The sequence below is a fragment of the Eurypyga helias genome, unplaced genomic scaffold, assembly GCF_000690775.1.
Source record: "Eurypyga helias isolate BGI_N326 unplaced genomic scaffold, ASM69077v1 scaffold5605, whole genome shotgun sequence".
Taxonomy (NCBI): Eukaryota; Metazoa; Chordata; class Aves; order Eurypygiformes; family Eurypygidae; genus Eurypyga; species Eurypyga helias.
In genome coordinates this window covers 1-19,430 of record NW_010251945.1, presented here as the reverse complement: position 1 = coordinate 19,430, position 19,430 = coordinate 1, and the positions used below count along the sequence as shown (strand labels likewise).

General features: G+C 48.6%; 1 protein-coding gene across 1 annotated transcript in view; it reads left to right on the top strand.

Moving 5' to 3' along the window:
• DNM1 (dynamin 1) overlaps positions 1-19,349 on the top strand; it is a 43,851-nt gene extending 24,502 nt beyond the window's left edge. The window contains 7 exon segments of the mRNA XM_010152175.1: positions 6,001-6,110; positions 6,651-6,762; positions 7,989-8,000; positions 9,291-9,461; positions 9,639-9,880; positions 10,281-10,499; positions 19,141-19,349. Of these exon segments, the coding sequence (XP_010150477.1) occupies positions 6,001-6,110; positions 6,651-6,762; positions 7,989-8,000; positions 9,291-9,461; positions 9,639-9,880; positions 10,281-10,499; positions 19,141-19,201 (927 nt within the window). The 3' untranslated portion in view covers positions 19,202-19,349.
• The last annotated feature ends 81 nt before the right edge of the window (positions 19,350-19,430 follow it).

The following is a 19,430-nucleotide window of genomic DNA, read 5'->3' as shown; positions in this document are numbered from 1 at the left end:
GGTGTATCCCAGCACAGCCTAACCAATGTGCAGACTACTGTACAATCTCGTAGTCCTGAACAGGTAGTCTGAACACTGGGCAGACGGAGTGGAGCCTCTGCGATCTGCTCTCCGGCTATCAGCAGCTCATTAGTCCTTCCCCCTCCCTGCTTTTGGGATGGGGTTTTGGGGGCAGAGATGGGGTGAAAGAAAGTCCAAGTCCTGATTGAAAAAACATCCTCCTCTGGCAGCTGGGAAGAAGAAATGTTGCTCTCGGGATGTTTCCAATTTGGAGCAAGCTTCTGAGCCCCTTCTTCCAGTGCTGGTGTCAGGCTGGTACCTGGTTTCCACCTGTGTATGCTGTACCTTTTTAGAAAGAGAGGAGAAAAAAAAAATCAATTACTGCTGTGAGAGGAAATGCTGTGCAGTTTTGGCTGTCACCCAGGTGTGCAGAACTTGTTGCTTCATTCAACTCCTTCTCTTCCCCATGGAGCTGTGTGGGAGGATTCCCAGGCCCCACACACACCCTCATCTCCTCTGCCCAGTTCTGTCCTGTAGATCAGCCCTTTGCCTGGGGTCCGGAGCAAAGCTCCAACAGGACCAGCCTTTGCTTCCTAGCCCTCAGAAGGGTCCCCTGACCCACCTTGGCCAGTTGCCTTCGCAGCTCACCTCCGGCTGCTGCAGGAGCAATCCGTGTCCCCTCTTTTTCTCCCCCCACTATGTCTGGCATTGCTGAGCCTCCCTCCCTCTTCTGGTTTTTGCTCCCTCCCTTCTTGCTTCCCTTCTGTCCTTCTGCCTCAATTGACGTGGCAGTGGAAAGCTAACTAGACTTGAGGGAGGAGCTTGCCGGCTGTTGGGAAGGCCGGAGGTTGGCAGGAAGCGAGCGGCTGACGGATGGGGTTGCGCGGGGGAAAGGAAGGTTCCCTACCCCGCATGGAAACTTGAGGAATGCTGTCGCTTTCTGTGGCGCTTGGCTCCCATGTAACGATTCCAGATGTTAGCCCCAGCCCCTGCGGTTTGCTCCCTGTCTCCCTGGTGCTGCAGGGATAAAGAAGGCTTTATGTACACCGAACGTCTCCCTTCCAGGATCCTCTTCCCTTGTGTGCGTGCTGGTGGATGGTGAAGGTTTGTGGCCAAAAATACGAACACCCAGAACTCCCACTTTGGCTCTAACCATACACTGGGAAGGGTAACCGACCCGACCCTTTTCCTGGAGGTGTACAACACTTCGTGTGTTGTGCTTGACCTCATCAAAGCAGGTCACATACTGGGGGGTGGCTCATCCCTGCCCTGGCACAGGGCCGGGTGTAGGAAGAAATGCCCGCTTCTCCTTAGCGAAGGCTGGCGAGCATCGCTGTGACCTTGGAGAGGTCATGACAGTGGAGCTGGGGGCACTGTAACCTCTCAAGCTACCCAGTTTCTGCCTGTGCATTCTTATATACCCTCTGATGGCTTTTGTGGGTTGCATCTTTAAATCTGTGCGTTATTTCAGCTGATGCAAATAAAAATCTCCACTTTTGTGCAGGTGAGTTGATTACCCTTGCTGTGCTTACCAAGCCAACAGTAATGGTTGTGATTAATCACACGAGTCCAGGCCTAGTGTCTACGGAGCTTTTGAACTAAATCAGCTTAAAATCTTAGGGTGTATTGTTTAAGTTAAACCGATGCAGCTTGCTGATGTAAACAAGCCATTACAGCTGCTTTGCAGCTCGGAGCAGCGATCCCAGTGTCCAGTAAATTGTGCTGGGAGGTTAAAAGTTAGTTGATACAGGTGGGCTGTGTTTTGGAAAGATGGTCTGGAGGTGGATGTATGTTGTGGGATGGCTAGGGCTTCCTGGAAGAGTCACAGCTCAAATTCAGCTCTCTTAATGCGCGTTTTCTTTTCAAAGACGAAGAGGAGAAAGTGGTCGGTAACATCTTGTTTGGGGGGAGGTGGAGTGGTGATTCAACTTGAAAGCAATTTAGCTGAGCATTTTAAATATGCCAGACTTTTTTTTTTCCCCAGAGATTTCTTCCTAATAATTTTGTAGTGTGTGTGTTTATTCATGCAGTGTGTTTCTTATTAATCATGATGTTAATGTTTTTCCATTTGAGTAGGGTTTTATTACAGGAGTTCCCAAAACGCACTGTGTGTGTTTAACACAAATGATTTGACTGAAACTCCAGTCACCTCTGGGACAGGTTTGTTTACCCATAGTGCTTTCCGTCTTACACGAAGGAAAGGGGGTCAGGAGGTTTAAGCAAGATTAATTTCTCCTAATTTCACATGTCCACCGATTTAAAACAATGGCAATGCTCTTTCTCCCACATCCACAGACCCTTGTCTCTGTGCTAAAGGAGGTGTTTGTCATAACAGCCACAGGGAAACCTTTAATTAGTTTATTTGTGCTCCAAATGCAAACTGAGACCTAATAATTCTGCCAATTACTTTCTTGTACTGTGAGTGCCAATTTCCAACCTTAGAGAGCCCACACATGCATCTGTCAGCTTCGTTTCACATGTATCCAAGAGCAGGAGGATTTAACTTGCTGTGGAGGCAGTCCAGTTGAATGGAGGAAACGCTTTGAGTCAGGCTGGCCTGCTGCCTGCTGAATTTTGTCAGCTTCTTGAAGGTTCTTACCTACAGGAAGGATAGCAACAAATAATTCAGATGATAGGGCAAACCACTGCTGTCTGGCCAAAACCAAGCTCTAGAATTTAGCCACCATAAGGAGGTGTGTAGCCACAATAAGGATGGTGCAACATCAGGCTGCAACTGCAACATCCCTTATTTCTTCCTCCAGCTGTTGTGGTTCACACCCCACAATTGGAATGGCTAAAGGATCCTGGTCTCCTTCCTGGCCATCAGGGTTTTCTTTCTTTGGTAGATGCAAAGTACAGAGCCATATGGCTGTATCTGCACTCTGGTGGGGGTGGGGGACTAATCCTCTGGCACTTATCCTGCCTGTGCGAGTAGCTCCCAGTCATCTTTCTGCAGTTCTCCGTGCAAGCAGTGTGACTCCTGCCGGGAGCAGCAGCCCTGACGAGGGGCAGCGAGCCCCAGGCTTGCAGCGTTCCCCAGCCAGCACAGCATCTGTGTTCTTTTCTACGGCCACTTCTGCCACTTCACTACCTCTCCTTGGCCTCCTGACTCCACAGATTATCTCGCAGCCATTGTGCACATTTTATGTAACACACTCTCTGAGTTTTGACTGATATTTTTTTTTTTCCCCTCTTATAGGTGAAGGGAGATATCCTATGAGCAACATAAGCCTCTTGTATTCAAAGCCTTCAGTCTGATCTCAGTATTTCACAAACTACTTTCCTATTTCGATGTGTGCTGGCTCTTCCTTCTCTTCCCCCTCCCCTCCTCCAAGTCTGGAAAGCTAGAGAGAAGCCCTTTTCCCCTCTTGGCCAGGATGCTATTCAGCCGTAGCACATACAGCCAGATTGTTAACATATGGGCAGAGGGCTCAGCCAAAGTTTTGAGAGGCTCAGCCCTTGGCAGCTCATTCCACACTTTCCTGTCTCTGCATTCAGGAAATGAAGTCAGAGTGTTGATATAAACCAGGCTGGGTTGAAAACTGAGAAGCTAGAAAGCCTGAAGTGGGGGACTGGGAAGGGGGAGGTGTGGGGAGATGGAGAGCGGCAGGGGCTCGTCGCAGCACGGGTTGCCCTGTAGTACGTGTGGGCTGGGGGCTCGTTGCCTTGTGCCAGTGTCTTCTCTTTGATGGCTCTTGCTGCCTCAGAGCCAGAGGACTGATCTCTCCTCCGGTTTATGGAAAGACCAGCGTGCAGGGATAGTGTTGTCTTGATTAGGCAGCGGCATTTATGCAAGAGCTTGCAAAGGGTGAAAGCTGAAACTCTGGCAAAGAGTGTGTATTTCCATGTCTGGGACACGGGATTCCCTTGCCTTTTGACTGTTTTCCTGAAGAGTGACTCTGTTGCTAAATTTCTATGGAATGATGTGGTTCTGATGCAGAATGATTTTTCCCAGACAGCTTTAACATCAGTTATTTTACTAGCCCGGAGACTGGGGGGTGGATGCAGGGAGTTCCAGTTCAGTGAGACTGCAGTGGGGATGGTCTGCCTTGCCTAGGGACCTAGCTGGTGCACTTCAGATCTAGGTCACCAGATCAACCTAAACCAGCATAGTAACAACCCAAAGGAATCAAGCTGGAAGCTGTTTCTGGCTTACAGAACCTGGAGTGGTCTGGGTGGCTCTGAGACCAGTACCTGGCTGACAAGGTGTCCCATCACAAAAATGTGTGACCACCTCTAATATAGACTGATCAACAGCATTAAAAAAAAAAAACAAAACAGGGAGACTTGCTTGGAAGAGCGCTCCTGCTTCCGTAGCCTGGCATTTTTGAGAGGGAATGGAGAGTTTGGCAGCTACCGGAGTGATCTCTTGTATTTTCGAGATGCTGGCTCCTGGGATATTCTTGTTGCATGCATTCTGTAACGGACTGGTATAGTTTGATCTTTGAGATGTGTCTGAACTATGTCGTGTCTGATATCCTCAGCAAACTTAACTGAAACTTCAGAGGATGTTAGCCTGGACTTGCCATCCTCTGGGTGTTTGAGCTCAGCAGCTTTGTCTTCCTTATCTACTGCTCTGCCCTGCCTCTCTTTTCTAGCCAGCTCATCAGAATCTCTGCTCACTGACAATCTCCGTTTTCCGTTCTTGTTTCCCCTGACAGCAATCATGTTTTGTCTTTTCCAGCCAAGAAAGGGCTACGAACACGCGACGTGCTCGCAAGGGGACAGTCACACGTGCGTGCCTGCACACAAATGTATGCTCTGCTTCGATTTCAGTCTCAGAGAGCTGCATTCTGCCTTTTGGAGACCAGTGTGATGGCTCCCTCTCTTGTTATCTCGGGGTATAATACCCAGCTGGAACAGGATGTTCCAAATGGGGACTTTAAACCAAACTCACTTTTGTTAATTTGATACAGATCCAGATTTGAGACTAAGCAGGAAGAAGGATTTCTGAGAGAGTTTCTGAATGTAAATATAAAAATTAAGATCAAGTTTGTTTAAAATACGATATCCAAGGTAAAAAATGTTGAGGTTGGTTTTTGGATACCTTGTTCTGTGTTTAGCTGGAGATGTCTGAAGAACCAGACTGGAGGGTTGTGAGTGCAGTTACACTGAAAATGAGTCCCTTAAAGCTCTCTGAGTCTGGTCACCCTGGTTTTGAACATTGACCAAGAATAAACTGCCCATGTTGCTTGAGCTTCTAATCACTCAGAGCATGATGTTTTCATTAATGAGTGTCGTTACTTGTTCTTTTCAACACAGGCGGCCTTCAGGTAACCTTACAATAACTTGTATTATTGTAGCCAGACCTGCTCTTTGATTTTCTGATGCATATTTATTACTGCTTAATTAATACTTTAAAAGGGTTCACAGTGACCAGTAGCGTGTAGGACAGTGACAGGATGAAGTGGGCAAGTCAGCTGTTCTGAAAAGGTGAATTTAAGTTGATACAGTCCATAACTTTTGTGTCAAACCAGCTTCTCCATCTCATGCCTGGCTTTCCTGGAGCCTGGATACAGGCTCGTAGTGATTAAAACACTGAAGTGGGGCTGTGAGGGCTGCTTGCCCCCCTCTGAGCAGCAGCAGTGCATCCCCCATGGATGCTGTCCTGAAAAGAGGTACGAGGAGCCTTTCCCAGGCAGACCTGCTCTGGGTGTCACGTGGCTGGTGAGGGTCTTGGTGCTGGTTGACCCCTTGCTGGGCAGAGTGAGGGCCTCGATGCTGATCACAGCCTGGAGAACAGGGACGGGGCCGTGCTGCTGCCTGCTCCTGGAAGAGTTAATGGTGCAGGGTTGTTGAGCCACGACACAAAAGCAGTCAGAAGGGACAAACTCTTGTTTCTCGAGGTCCCTTTTCTCACAGACTTAAGGGACCAGAGGACCTGGGCTGAGAATGCCTCCCTGGTGATGTGGAGGCTGTATTGCTGGCAGACTCCCTGACGCTGGTAACGTAGAGGCCTTGTTGGAGCAGTGAGTGACTTGTTATCTATCCCCTTTTCAGGAGAAGGAAAAGAAGTACATGTTACCAGTGGATAACCTGAAACTGCGTGATGTTGAGAAGGGGTTCATGTCCAGCAAGCACATCTTTGCTCTCTTCAACACTGAACAGAGGTGAGCTCACTCTCAACATGCCAAGCTCTTGGAGCTAGGGATAGGATGTATGTAATACTGTGATATTAGTTAGGAGGGAGTAGAGATGAGTGTGTTGGGATAGCTGTCCACGAAAGACATGTATCCTTTAAGGATAGTCATTTTTGGAGGAGATGGGGGACTCCTTTTAAAAAGCTTGACTTAATTCTTTTTGGATTGGGCTGTGGCTGGAGTATATAAACAATGTTCTTAATGAATGACTGTGGAAAGCCATAGGAAATAGGGGACCCAGGTTGGCTGGAGAAGTCCAGCAGTGAGCAGAAATGAAAAGGGAATCTTTCAGGCCCTGTTGAAACACACCTGACCTGGGGGCAATCAAACTTGCTCATAAAAAAATTCACTTCCTTTCCCTTCTGCAGGATCCTCATGAGGATACTAGCAAGGGAGTAAGGGTCTCTGCCTTAACCACAGGAAGATTCCCTGCCCATTGACATCTTTGTCAAATCTGGGCAGATGTTTGATTTGCAATAGAGCAGAATAACATGTCTGTCTTCCTCCCAGGAATGTTTACAAGGACTACCGGCAGCTGGAGCTGGCCTGTGAGACCCAGGAGGAGGTGGATAGCTGGAAGGCTTCCTTCCTTCGTGCAGGAGTCTACCCAGAGCGTGTTGGGGTAAGTTACAGCCATAATAATGGGATGAGAAGAAACACAGCATGTATCTTAAGAAGGATAGTTGCATTCTCTCATGTTAAAAATAAGTCAGTGAAGGGTTTTCTGTTTCCTGACCTGAGGACGTTTTGGAGCAAAATTTTAAGTTTTCAGTGTGTCCTGGTGCTTCCTTTAAGGAAGCTTGGGATAAAGTAACTGGCAGCTTCAGTGGAGAGAGAAAGTAGGCCAAGACTGCCTGGATAAACCCTTCTAGCTCTGTTTTGTAGGCATTAAATTCCCAATGCAAGGAGGATATTTAACTACCTGACTACTAAGTGGCATGTGTCATCTGAGCAAAGGCACAGTTTCTTTTCAGTGACATTGTACAGCCATGTTAGGAGCTTTCTGGCTTATTAGCATTTGTTCTCCCATTCCTTCCCCCACCCAAATAGGAAGGGATGTTCTTTGATTTTTTCCTTTGCTTAGTAGATACCTTAACGTGCTGCTTCAGCAAGACCACTTATCTCTTCCCTTAGCCTTGTCCCACAACACTTGCTGTCAGCATTATGCTCTGCTTTAAAAGTATGTTCTAGAGAATTGTGGCACGTGTTCTTGTTCAAAGCCTTCCTGTTCCTCTGCGAGAGGAAGATGCTATAAATTGTTTTCCTATTAGAAAAGTGATAACAGCTTATCTATTTGTATTTGATTCTGATAGACTTGCATTCATCTTTCCTCTTACACTTGAAGACTGTTTGTTGCCCTAAAGCATGTCCCGACAAACTGATGTGATATTAAAAAAAAAAAAAAGAGGATTGGGGACTGGACCTTGATAGTGATATGACTTCAAACTGGCTTTGAACCAGACTGGGCCTCTTACACACTGGCAGGGGACCTGTGCCACCTACTGGTGTGCAGAGGAGTGGTTTGACGTGGGAGCATTGACTAGTTGACTGTCCCAAAACCCTGTGAAACGAATAACAAGTGGCCATTGTAGGTAAGTAAATTGGCCTTTCTTGCGAAGCGTGTGTTTCCTTTGCAGAGCGTCGCGTTTTGATTTTCAATTTAGCTAAACAATTTACTTGTTCCCCTTCCAAGGTAATCTAGGTATTTTTGGGATTGATCTTTTAACTTGTTCAGTGTTATTATGGGATCTTCTCTGAATTCTGAGACGAACTAAAAGTGATCTTTTTTTTTTTTTTTGTCCCTTTTTGTTTTAATTTTTTCCACATATGCTCAAACTGGTATGCCAGGACAAGGACAAAGTAAGTCTGACGCTCTCTCTCTCTCTGTTGCCTCCTGGGGCTCTCACCAGATACAGTCTCTTCTTGTTTCCTTTTATCAGTTTCCCGAGAGGCATTTGCTGCTTCCCCTTTGTACCTCTGTTGGATTGCTGGTGTTTGGTTCTGTTCTTGGTTTGAGTTTTCCTTTTTTCTTTTTATTTCTCCATTCTTGTATGACACTCAAATTTTGGTGCAAACTTATTTTTGCAGTTTTGACCCTCTTTTAAGTTATCCTGTTTGACATCCACTTCCTTTACTTTGTTTCTCACTGAGGCCTTGCATTCCTTCATTATGTAAGGGCTTCCCAGGAAAAGCTCAAATGAACAAAAGAATTTGCCCTTTCTCATATATTTTGTTCCCCCAAACAAAAGATCAACTATTTCCTACACTGCTGCAAATCCTTCAGACTGGACTGTTTAAAAATCCCTTGATTTTATAAAGACAAAGCTTTCTTTTAAAAATAAGCATGGAGAAAGACAGCAGGTTTTTGTGCTTTGCTGCTTTGAAATTGTTCCCAAGTGGAGGAGCCTGGGCAATTCCTTGCTGTCCAACAGCACAGGTTGGGTCTTACCTTACAGAAAGCTAAACACCATGTTTGGGGCAGACAGGAGGAGATTCATCTGCTTGGTTTGAAAGAGAAGATAATTATGATTTACAGTGCAAGATTTGCAGTTGAAGTGATTAGGAAGGTTTTCTAGGTTATTCCATCTACTTGGGGTCTGACTGAGGGTGAGCAGTTATTTCACCTCTCTGTATCTGTTTTCTCATTTGTATAATGAGGATAAAGATGCAGTGTGTCAGAGAGCCTGTAAGGCTTTATTTATGGGGAGTGATTCTCAGGTCTAAACTGAATCTGGACACGGAGAACTGTGCTGGGTTCAGCCAGGAAAGGGTTAAATCTCTTTACTGTGTCATCAGATGTACATCAGATGAACCTTTCAGGAAGCTATAAACATGAAAAAATACAGCTCTGAGTATTCACTAGAGCCTTAACCTGTGAACACTGGTCAGGAGTCCCTGATTGCCTTTCACCTCTGAGTAATAACATTCTATTAAGAGAGCAGCTCTATTGTTAAAGCTCCTCTGATCCGAGCTGGAGGGGTCTGCACAAGCTGTGCTGTGCATTGAGAATCACAGCTCAAAATGTGAGGTTTTAAATTTTTTTGTTGCATGTGCTTCCTGCGTGTTCCCTTCTCTTCTCCTTGTTCTCTCACGGAAAGCTCGTTTTGTGTTACATCTGAAGAACCAGTCTGTCTCTCCTTTTCCCTGCAGGCGAGTGAAGCAGAGGAGAATGGATCAGACAGTTTCATGCACTCCATGGACCCTCAGCTGGAGAGACAAGTGGAGACGATCAGGAACCTGGTGGATTCCTACATGGCAATTGTCAACAAAACCATCAGAGACCTCATGCCGAAGACAATCATGCACCTCATGATAAACAATGTACTTATTGCACTGTGGCCAGTGGAGATGGGGAGACAGGGAAGGGGAGAAATAACAGAGGGAGAGAAAGAATGAAGGAAAAACTGAAGGCAGCTTGGAAGGAGGAAGAGGTGGGGGCAGAGTGGAGTGTTTTGGGGAGGACAGTGGAAACTGATTCCCTTTTGTGCTTGTTTACAGACCAAGGACTTTATCCATTCGGAGTTGCTGGCGAACCTGTATTCCTGTGGTGATCAAAATACGCTGATGGAGGAATCGGCAGAGCAGGCCCAGCGACGTGACGAAATGCTGCGCATGTACCACGCCCTGAAAGAGGCCCTCAACATCATCGGGGACATCAACACCAGCACCATCAGCACCCCAATGCCCCCACCGGTGGACGACTCTTGGCTGCAGGTGCAGAGCGTACCATCTGGACGCAGGTACCAGAGGCTCAGGGGGAGAGCCCCACAGACCTGCCTGATGCCTCTTCAGTGGCTAGCTGGGGCCTCCGACTGAGACAGGGAGTCCTCCTCTTCCCCTCTTCTACTTGTGGATGAAGAGTTCTGGGTATTTGTGTTGGGAGGCTCCTAGGCCTTGAGCTATGTAGGGCTGCTGTGTCTTCACAGAGGATGTGGGGGCTCTAAACCCTTATGTTAGATGGGGGCTGAAGTGACTTTGAAGGCAGCCTGAAGCCTGGCATGGCTCTTGGAAGCCGAAGGGTTCTGTGTAAAGTGACGTAGAACTAAAGAAGGAATGCTGAAGGCAGCGTACAGGGACCTGCTGATGGCAGAGGGACCCCAGGCCTGTTGTTGCAGTTGAATTTCTCTGTCTGTTTGCCAGGTCTCCTACATCCAGCCCCACGCCACAGAGGAGAGCTCCGGCTGTTCCACCCGCCAGACCTGGGTCTCGAGGCCCAGCTCCTGGGCCACCTCCTGCTGGTGGGTCCACACTGGGTGGTGCCCCCCCTGTGCCCTCCAGGCCAGGTGCCTCTCCTGATCCCTTTGGGCCCCCACCTCAGGTTCCTTCTCGGCCTAATCGTGCTCCTCCTGGTGTTCCCAGGTAAGTCCTGAAGTGCTGGTCCACACAGGTGGGATATGTCTGATTTTGGGGTAGCAGCCTTGACAGCACTTAGCCTGCCTGGGCCACAGGGGGAGAATGGAGTGCATGGTGTGGGTACCGGCTTGGGATATTTGAATTGGGTCTGTAGGCAGGAGCATCGCTGTCCACTGAGATATCGTTGCACACATGAGGCAATGCTGAGGCAGCTCGTAAGAACAGAGGAGCAGCCTCTTCTCTGCGCAGACCTGTGTGCAAAGGATGGGGAGAAGGACCTTGTACCGAGGGCTTCATTAAAGCAGTCGTACCAACACCTCTGCTCACAAGCAGGAGGTGGTCACCAGAAAAATCACAGGACTGGAGTGACAGTTCCCCTCTGTGTAGGGCTCCCCAAAGTCTGAAGTTGTTCCTTTTCCCCTGGCCCAGAGCTCTTCAAGGTGAGTTGGAGAGACCTTCATCTAAGCTCTTTAGGTGCTTTTTGGCCAGGAGAATATTGCAGTATCACTGGCAGGGAAATAGATTCTTTTTTTAGGCAATTTCATTGCCTCTGTAAACAGCCTAGTGCATTTTCCAGTCTAGAGGGTTCAAATTACTCAGCTTTGCTTCCCCATTAGGAAACTTAATTCCTTTCCTGTGCACGCACTTCAAACACATTTCAGCATAGCAGTAAGGGATTATCCCTGTGCAGCCAAGGATGTGTTCCTAAACAGGATTTAGGAAGCAGTCTGGAACCAGGAATATTTTTATGTTGGGTACTTGGTCTCCCTGTGAGAAAGAGAAGGTATTTGCAGAGTAAAGAACGAACGTAACCAGAAACTCTTAAGTGACATGCCAGAGGGAACAATTCCCTCGTGGAAAATACCCCTTTTCCAGTGTGTGCTGGTGGCACATGTCTGAACCTTTGCTGTTTTCCGTGGAAACACCCATCCTGTCAGTGGGTGGTGAGGATACCTGGCAGCAGCAGTTCAGTCCTCCTCATGTGATGGTGCTGCCTGGTTGGAGGGGAAGTGTTCTCTGCCAGGCTGTATCCAGCTCTCAGAGATGGATGAGTCCAAACATATTAGAGACCAGTTTCTTGACTCTGGTGTGTGCAAATGGTTTTACTTTCTTGGTGCCTCTGCCCCAGCCCCTCCCTATGCACCTTGATGCAGCTCCACACGTGCCTCAGTGTTGTCCCAGGGACTGCAGTCCTGCTGGTGGCACCTGTGGATGTCAGCATGCTTCTCCTGTGTATTTTGGCTCTTGCTTCTTGTGACCCTGCTTTTCCATACACGTTGTGGTTGTGTTTTTAGTATACTTCTGCTTCTTTGTCTCCATCTTTCTTCCTTCACTCAGTTTCATTTCTTCACTCATGAAAAATATTCTATATACCTGATCATCATGATAGGATTCCCTAAAATAGGCAGAAATGAATTGGCCTTTTTGAAGAAATCTGTCATGGCCTGTCTTAATGGCTTTTCTGCCTTCTGCATGAGGTAGAAGGATTATGGGGAAGGTAGGGAAGGGCACTGGAGCAGAGGAAGAACCAAGCAATCCCTTGCTTTAGGAGGAGAGATGGTAGGTTGGCTTGCATGCTACTGACTGCCCTGATCTGGAGTTGAGAATGTAAATCTAGAGGCTGTGAAGTGATGCTCATTCTCTGATCCCACTCTCTGATTCTTCCAGTTGTTCATAGACTCCTCCGGATCCCGATACCGGCTTGTCATTTGAGTTCACTGATGAATGGAGAATTTCCAATGACAAGGGACTCTTTCTCTTCCTCTCCTGTATATAGAATAAGAATGTTCCCTGCTAGCACTTGGACTCGGGTCCTTCTGCCATGGGTGAACGAATGCCATCTCCATTGTTGCTTTTTTTACTACCCATCTCTTCCCTTGCTAAGCGGGCTGTGCTACCGTGTGTGCGTGAGGAGCAGAGCTCTTGTGTACGGCGTGAGTGGGCTTTGCTGCTGCAGGTGGTGGTGTGTAGTGGACCGGAAGTGAACGGTGGTGGCTGGATGTGCTTTGTGTGTGTGTGCACGCTGCTGCCTGTGTCTAAGTTTGGCAGTTTGTGACTCCGGTTTGTGTGAGCATCTGGTTTTATGGATGATGAACATAAAGACAAGTGTTGCTCCATTTCTTTTTTATGAATGTAATTGTATAGACACATTCGTCCACATAAAGACACCACACACTCCATTTTTTTGCACAAGAGTGTTTTCCTGCTTATAACTAAATACATTTAAAACACGACTTACCATCCTGCTCTGTATTTGGCATTTATTCAGTCTGCTATGGAAGTCTGTATTGCCAAATCCAAACCTTTGGGAGCTGAAAGTTACAAACAATACAAGTTCCTGTCTGTGTGCAGTAAGGATAGCGTTTGGGCTGTATGCCTACTGGAGCTGTGCAGGAGGATTTGCTCTGGGAAAGAGAACTATGAAGATATTTCTCCAGGTATTCAGTATCTTCAGTTTAAAGTAGTTTGATAAACTGTAGGTGAAAGAGCTTAGGCAAGCTTAAAGGAGAAATAAGGAAGTTTTAAGTGAGAATGGCTTAAACATTGGAAAAAATTGTTGAAGGCATTAATGTGTTCTCCATTCTTGGGTACATCAAAGGAAAAACATGGAAGTGATCAGCATCACTGTAAGCTTAACTTCACACAGCTGTGACTTTATTCTGGAGGTCAGAATAGCTGACACCATGATTTGTGACCTTCAAAATACAAGTTTTCACCTGCTTCTTCACTTTTTGGGTAGTGCTCAGGACTGTGTTATGTGTCTTTCCTGAGCAGTTTGTTTCAACTGTAGCATTTAGCGTGGTCAGAAGACAGGAATCCTCAGTGAGAGACAAGTCAGGCTGCCTGTGCTGAGACCCAGGTGTGCTGCTGGCCCAGCAGGTATGAATGTCAGCCTGGATGTGTGAGTGGGCTTGCTGGGGGCTGAGTGAGCAGCAGCCAGTAGGTGTGTGAACAGATAAATGGCTTTCAACACACCCTGTGCACAACGGGGCTCTGGATGTGTGTGAATCCTGCGTGGCCGAGTGCAGCCCTACCCAGCAGTGCACGCTCACGCCGTGCTCTGGAGGGGGGACGTGTGATGTATCTGTGCAGCGCGTGTGTCTCTGTTCCGCCTTCCTGACAGTCTGTGTGGCCTCTGCCTTGAACTGTCTGAACTGCCATGTTGATTTCATGTTGTCTTTCAGAATCACTATCAGTGACCCCTGAGGACTGGCAGCCACGGTACGTTTCGCTCTCTCCCTGCAATGCATGAGTCGCTGTGTCCCCATCCTCCATCACTCACCTCTGCTGCCTAGTTCTTGTACTAGTGACAGAGTCCCTTGTCCATGAACCACCTCTGCCAGGATCTCCTAAAGGGAGGAGTCTTGAACAGAAAAACTGGCTGGTTAGAGACGGAGCAGCTGCTTGAGCTGCAGGAGCTGGGAAAGCCTCAGTACCTGACTTAAGGTTACTAGAGGGCCCTTCCTCTGCTTCCAGATGGAGGAGGTGGGATGGGGGAATGAGCTCTGCAACGAGGTCTAAACTTGTGTGCCTTTCATTTGACTCGGATCCACGCTGACTGGGAGATCAGCTGAATGAACTCTTGATTTGGTTTGTCAGCTCTGTTAGGATGAGGATAGAGGCGTGGGGAGCTGTTAGTTCAGACTCCTTCTATTCTCCCGTCTGGCTGGAGAAATGCTCCCATCCTCCCAGTGTCGCTAGTGCTCATACAAGGCAGGAGTTTGGGTCATTAATGTCAGGACTTCCATGTCTGTGTGCAGGGTAACTCCGACATGAATGTTCCCTGTTACCCTTGTGTCAGAAGCAAACTCCCTTTGCTTGTTCTCCACTTGATCCTTTACCTTCGGGGTTACTCTTCTGCTTCCATTCAAACTGCCTTCTCTCCCCTGTGAGAGGAAGGGTTTAGTGACCCGTATCCCCCCAGACACCGCCCCGAGTCCCTGCCTGTTTCCCTTTCCTCTCTCTCCCTGCATCTTGCAGCATTGTACTCGTTGGGGGATGTCGCAGGGGGTTGGGGCAGGCTGCCGTACCGCGCTGGCCCCACAGCTCTTCCTTGTCCTGTTAAAGCTGAGGGTGGGGGTGTGAAGAGGGAGGCTTGGTAAACTCTCCCGAGTCTTTTTCCTGGGGAAACTCCAGCCCGTACTGACAGAGGGGTAGATGAGGCAAAACAGGGCAGGTGTGGGTGTGTTGGGCCCTTTCTCCCTTTCCCTGTGGATATTTCTTGAAGTGGAAGGTCTGACTGGGGTGGAGCAGCAGCTCCTGTAGCTTCCCTTGGTGGTTGTGGCAGAGGAAGCTGGGAGAGTGTGTGCTGTCTTAATAACAGGAATTCAAGCCCCTGTTCGGGGTGGGGGGAGTCCACATCCAGCCCCTCATCTTGCAGCACGTGGTGGCTGTTACTGCTGCGTGTGACTGCGGTTAGAGCCCAGCAAACCAACCGGGTGGTTGTTCAGTGATTGACGTGTGCCTTGGGGACGTCATCAGTCAGCCCTCCTCACTGATGACACGCTGCAGAGCTGGCGGAGCAACCTGCAGCTTCTCCAACACTCTGCCGGCTGCAGACATCCCCGACGGCCCTGGAAAGGTGCATCGTGGGGAACAACCCCAGGAAAGAGGCTCGCTGTTGTCTGTACCTCGCTCTGGGACTCGCTGTTATGGGGCGTTCTGTTCTCAATCTGGCATAAAGAGCACCAAGGAAATAAAAAACTAAAAACCAAAACACCACCAAAAAAAACCAAACAGCCCAAAAAAACCCACCACAGACCCTCTGCAGCCCGGGGGAATAAATGTAGTGTTTTACCATCTCTGCTAGGCCCTTATCAGAACCCTATTAGCCTGTTGGTTTCTAGATAACGATTATCTGCGTGTTCTGTCTCATTATGGCTTGAAAGACTGACTTGAGGGGATGTGACAGTCTGTGTAACCAGTCTCCTTGGGCTCCTGCCAGGACTCAGGTCTTAATTTCCATGTACTGGAGACTGCCACAGGCTTCCCTGTGGGCAAAACTTTGCTCCTTGTTGTCCCAGAAAAGTGACTCCCTGGTGATGTGAAAGGGCTCAGCTAGTAATGTCGTGAGACAGACTGAAGCGGTGTTTAGGGGTAAATGTTTGAGACCCTTCTCTGTCCCTTTTTCTGCTGGGGAAACATTGTTTTTGCCTTCTGTAACCTTACCAGGCAAGTGTCTCTGGAAAACCTGAGCAGAGACAAAGCCTGTAACTTTAACCATCCCTCTGAAATGCTCAGAGTGCTGAGAAAAATAAATGTCTGAAAAAATTAGTCATAGTACATTACCAAAAAAGCAGGCAATCTACCTGCAAATCATTTGTGCTCCTTTCAGCCCTATTTATTCTGGTAGGGTCAAGTGGCCCCTCTTGCCAGAACACGTTACGTAGTCCAGGCACTTCAAGCATCCTTTTTTGTGTAAATCCACGGAAGTTGTTACAGGACAACCTGTCCAAACTCCTGAAATGCAAAAGGCCCTTCAAGCTTCTCAAAAAGGAGGAAGAAAAAAAAAAGCCTTCTAACATGTGACAGTGCAGCAGCATCTCACTGCAGGTTGAGCAGAATTTGGTAAGGTTTGAATTCAAGTGCTGTTCCCGTTGGAATGACGGCGGTAGCCGTCGAATGGTTAACGGGGTTGCATTTACATCCTGAGCACCCTTCAGAGCTCATGCACAGATCCCACGTGTCATGGAACTCGGGTTCACAAATGGCCCAGCTCGAACGTCTCATTGCAAGCTTTGCTTCTTGGAGATACTAGTATTCCACTGTCCTTCCAAGGTGGCTATATTTTCCAGATTCGCTCAATCCCATCATTATTTCCTGTACGTGCTGACCGGGTCTTGCTTTCCCCATTGATGCTCTCAGTCAAGGAAATCTCCTCTGGAGATGTTTTGGTGTCTGAAGCTTTAAATGTATCATTTCCCAAGGCGAGGAACAAGTGGTTGTAATTGTTTTGAGACCTGGGGCTTAACATACGGAGCAATAAATTCTGCCATGGCCTGATGAACAGGACTGTGGTGTTGCTCTGGCTCACTTGCTGAGATGAGGGAGCTTGCCCCAGCCCATCGAGCGTATCTCCTCTGGTGCCAGCATCACTCAGACTTGGAGTCAGTGCGGAGCAAAGACTTCCTCACCTCTGAAGGACTGGTGCCAACCTCCTCTGCTGCTTCCCTCCCTCCCCTAGCCCCTGTGTAAGGGGAGGGCCTTCCTTGCCAGCAGTTGGCTCTCTAAACTGGAGCTTGTCAGTGTGGGGTTGTTCAGGCATTAATTCTGTGACACCTGGTTCTGTATGACCAGTGCAAATACTTCCTCTTGGTCTATGTCCTGTTGGGTTTGCTGTTTGCATTTCGGGCAGTTTGGACTGTAGAACGACTCTGGCTTGGGACTGAACGATCTAATTATGATGCACCGTCGTGATGCTGTTTAGGCTGCAGACACCACAGGGAGCATGCTTTAAGGGGAAAACCGATTGGACTCACTGACCTGCAGGACAGCTGTGGGGTGTATTTGTTGATGGCTTAAAGCTTGTCTGAGTCTGAAGTGGCCTTTCAAATAATGAGAGACAGCAGGGCTGTTGTCTGTATCTTCTGGGGTTTTGTTTTTCCCCAGTCCCCTGCAGGAAGCAGATCTGAGAACATTTAATCCATGCAGAGGGCAAACACTGTAAGTGGCTGCCCACCTACTGAGCTAGAATACCCACAAAAGAGCTGAAAGAGAATGGAGCAGCAATGGCCAAAGTTCTGGTTGTTGAAGCAGAACCTGCGCTTGCTGAGCACCAGAACTGGAGAGCCGCAAGCTTGCCCCCGGGATCAGAGTTCAGGATCGTGTATTGGAGCAGGGAATCTCAGGCTTGCAGCAGGGCAGGGGAAGAAGGTGCTCCTCCAAACCAGCCAAGAACCTCTGACAGCAGCGTGTCTCAGAGGACCCCATCCATGCTGTGTGACTGTCATGTGCTTGATACAGGAGCTCACTGTTTGACCATGCTTCTCAACTCTCATTCCAGAGCCAGCGCGCTCGCTGGCAGCAAATCTCTGCGCTTCCAAATTTCGGAGGGAAAGCAAAACTCTCCAGCGGATTGCTTTGCTGGTGGTCCGTGCTGTGCGGGAAGGCCGGCGCGAGGCCTGACAGGAGGCTGGGAGTCTCCTCTGTGGAGTTGCACTCTGGTAGTCCGTGCCTCCGGTTTTACTCTCTCGCTGGCTCAGGCGAGGTGGAGAAGCATGTGTGATTGTGACTGCAGTTGCTGTGCTAACCACGGTGTGTGTTCTCTTGTTTTTGTTTTCTGCTTTTTCACAGCAGAAGGGGCCCCGCCTCACCTACTCGACCTACCATAATCCGACCGGCTGAACCGTCCCTCTTAGATTTATAAATCGAGGCTGTAGACAGCTGGCGACGAATGCCGTGCTGGCGGCTTCCCCCCTCCCTTCCACAGCCACAGTCACTCCTCTCATCCATCCCACATCTCCGCCTTCCCGCCACCCCTTCCTGGTGTGTCGTAAAAACGCTAGCCTAGCGATCGAGCTCTTCGTCTTCACTCGTGCGTCCTGTATTGCTTTGTGAGTGTAGAGTAGCCTTCATGCAGTGGCATGGATCCCTGAAGTACACGGGCTCCTCGGAGAGATCAGCCGCAGGGACATCCCTCAGTCCAAGAGGCGGCTGTCCGTCCAGTCATTCACCTGCCTGGTCTAGCCTGGATAAGTGTCCTGCCTGCGTCGGTTAGCCGTAGCACCTAGGGCTGAGCTGTAGCTGTTTTCCTTTCTTGTAGCTAGGACGACAGCGTGACTTAGAAGAAGAACGCTGTCACACCGTTAGAACGGGTTAAACGTCCTGTGTGTTAGTCTGACTTCTAAGGTGCAAAAACTCACGTTGGGAACAGTGCAATCGACCTTATGTCAGAGCGAGGCAGGGAGGTCAACAAGGGTTGGGGGGGGAGCCCCGCGGATCGGCGTAGTCCTGCTAGAGTGAAGTCTGAGAGCGCGTGCGGGGAGCGCGCGGACCTGCTGGCGCTCGGCTCCCCGAAAGAGCCGGGGGGGATCCCGCCGGCGACGCACTGGCTCCTGCCGGCCCTTGTCTCACATCGTCGCTTTTGGCTGGCTTTTCCCCCACCCAGCAGGGAGAGGGGAATAGGTATGCCGCTCCCCCCCTCCCCGGCAAACGGACAGCCAAATGCTTTCAGGGAGTTTGCTGTGTAATGTTTTGTTGAAAATATTCCTGCTTTGGGATAAGCACATCTTTTCAGTGTGTTTTGGGTACTGTGGTGACTTCTTCCGTAGCCTTCTCTTGCATGTGGATGGTACGTGTTTGGGGAAACTTGTAACCGTTGTTGATCGCAACTCATCCCCTTGAGGTTTGGGTTTTACTTTTCATGCTACGTGTATTAAAAAAAAAGACTTGCTAATTAAAAATCTATCAACCCTGTGCATCTCGGATGTCATGTCTCTCCCAGAACGAGCCACCTGTGGTGCAGGTTTTCAGCCTGCCCTCATTCAGATTTAAGTTACCTTATTTCAGCGCTATTGCTCTTCATTTCTGTTGTGGATCCTCTATTGTTCTGATACCCTGTATTTTAACGGTTGTTTTACTACTTCTCCCTCCTTCTTCCCTTCCCCTTTTTCCTTTCTTCTTTGTTTTTCTTGTCTTTGAACTCCAGCCGGCCGGGTAAGGCCAGTCCCTCCCGCCCGGAGAGCCCAAAACCACCATTTGACATGTAGGCCTGCTCCCTCTGAGACTCTTTGCCTGCCTCTTAGCTGTTCTGTCCTGGAATGGTCTGACTCGAATCTCACACATGGCTTGTTTTGTTTGTATTTTGTGACACACCTATCAGATGTGATTCTAGTGAAACTGGGTTTTGTTTTGTTTCTTTCTTCCCAGCTGCTTAAAGGAGTTTAAACCAGTATATTGTAGTAATGAGAAACATATCTTTACTGTTATAAATATCTA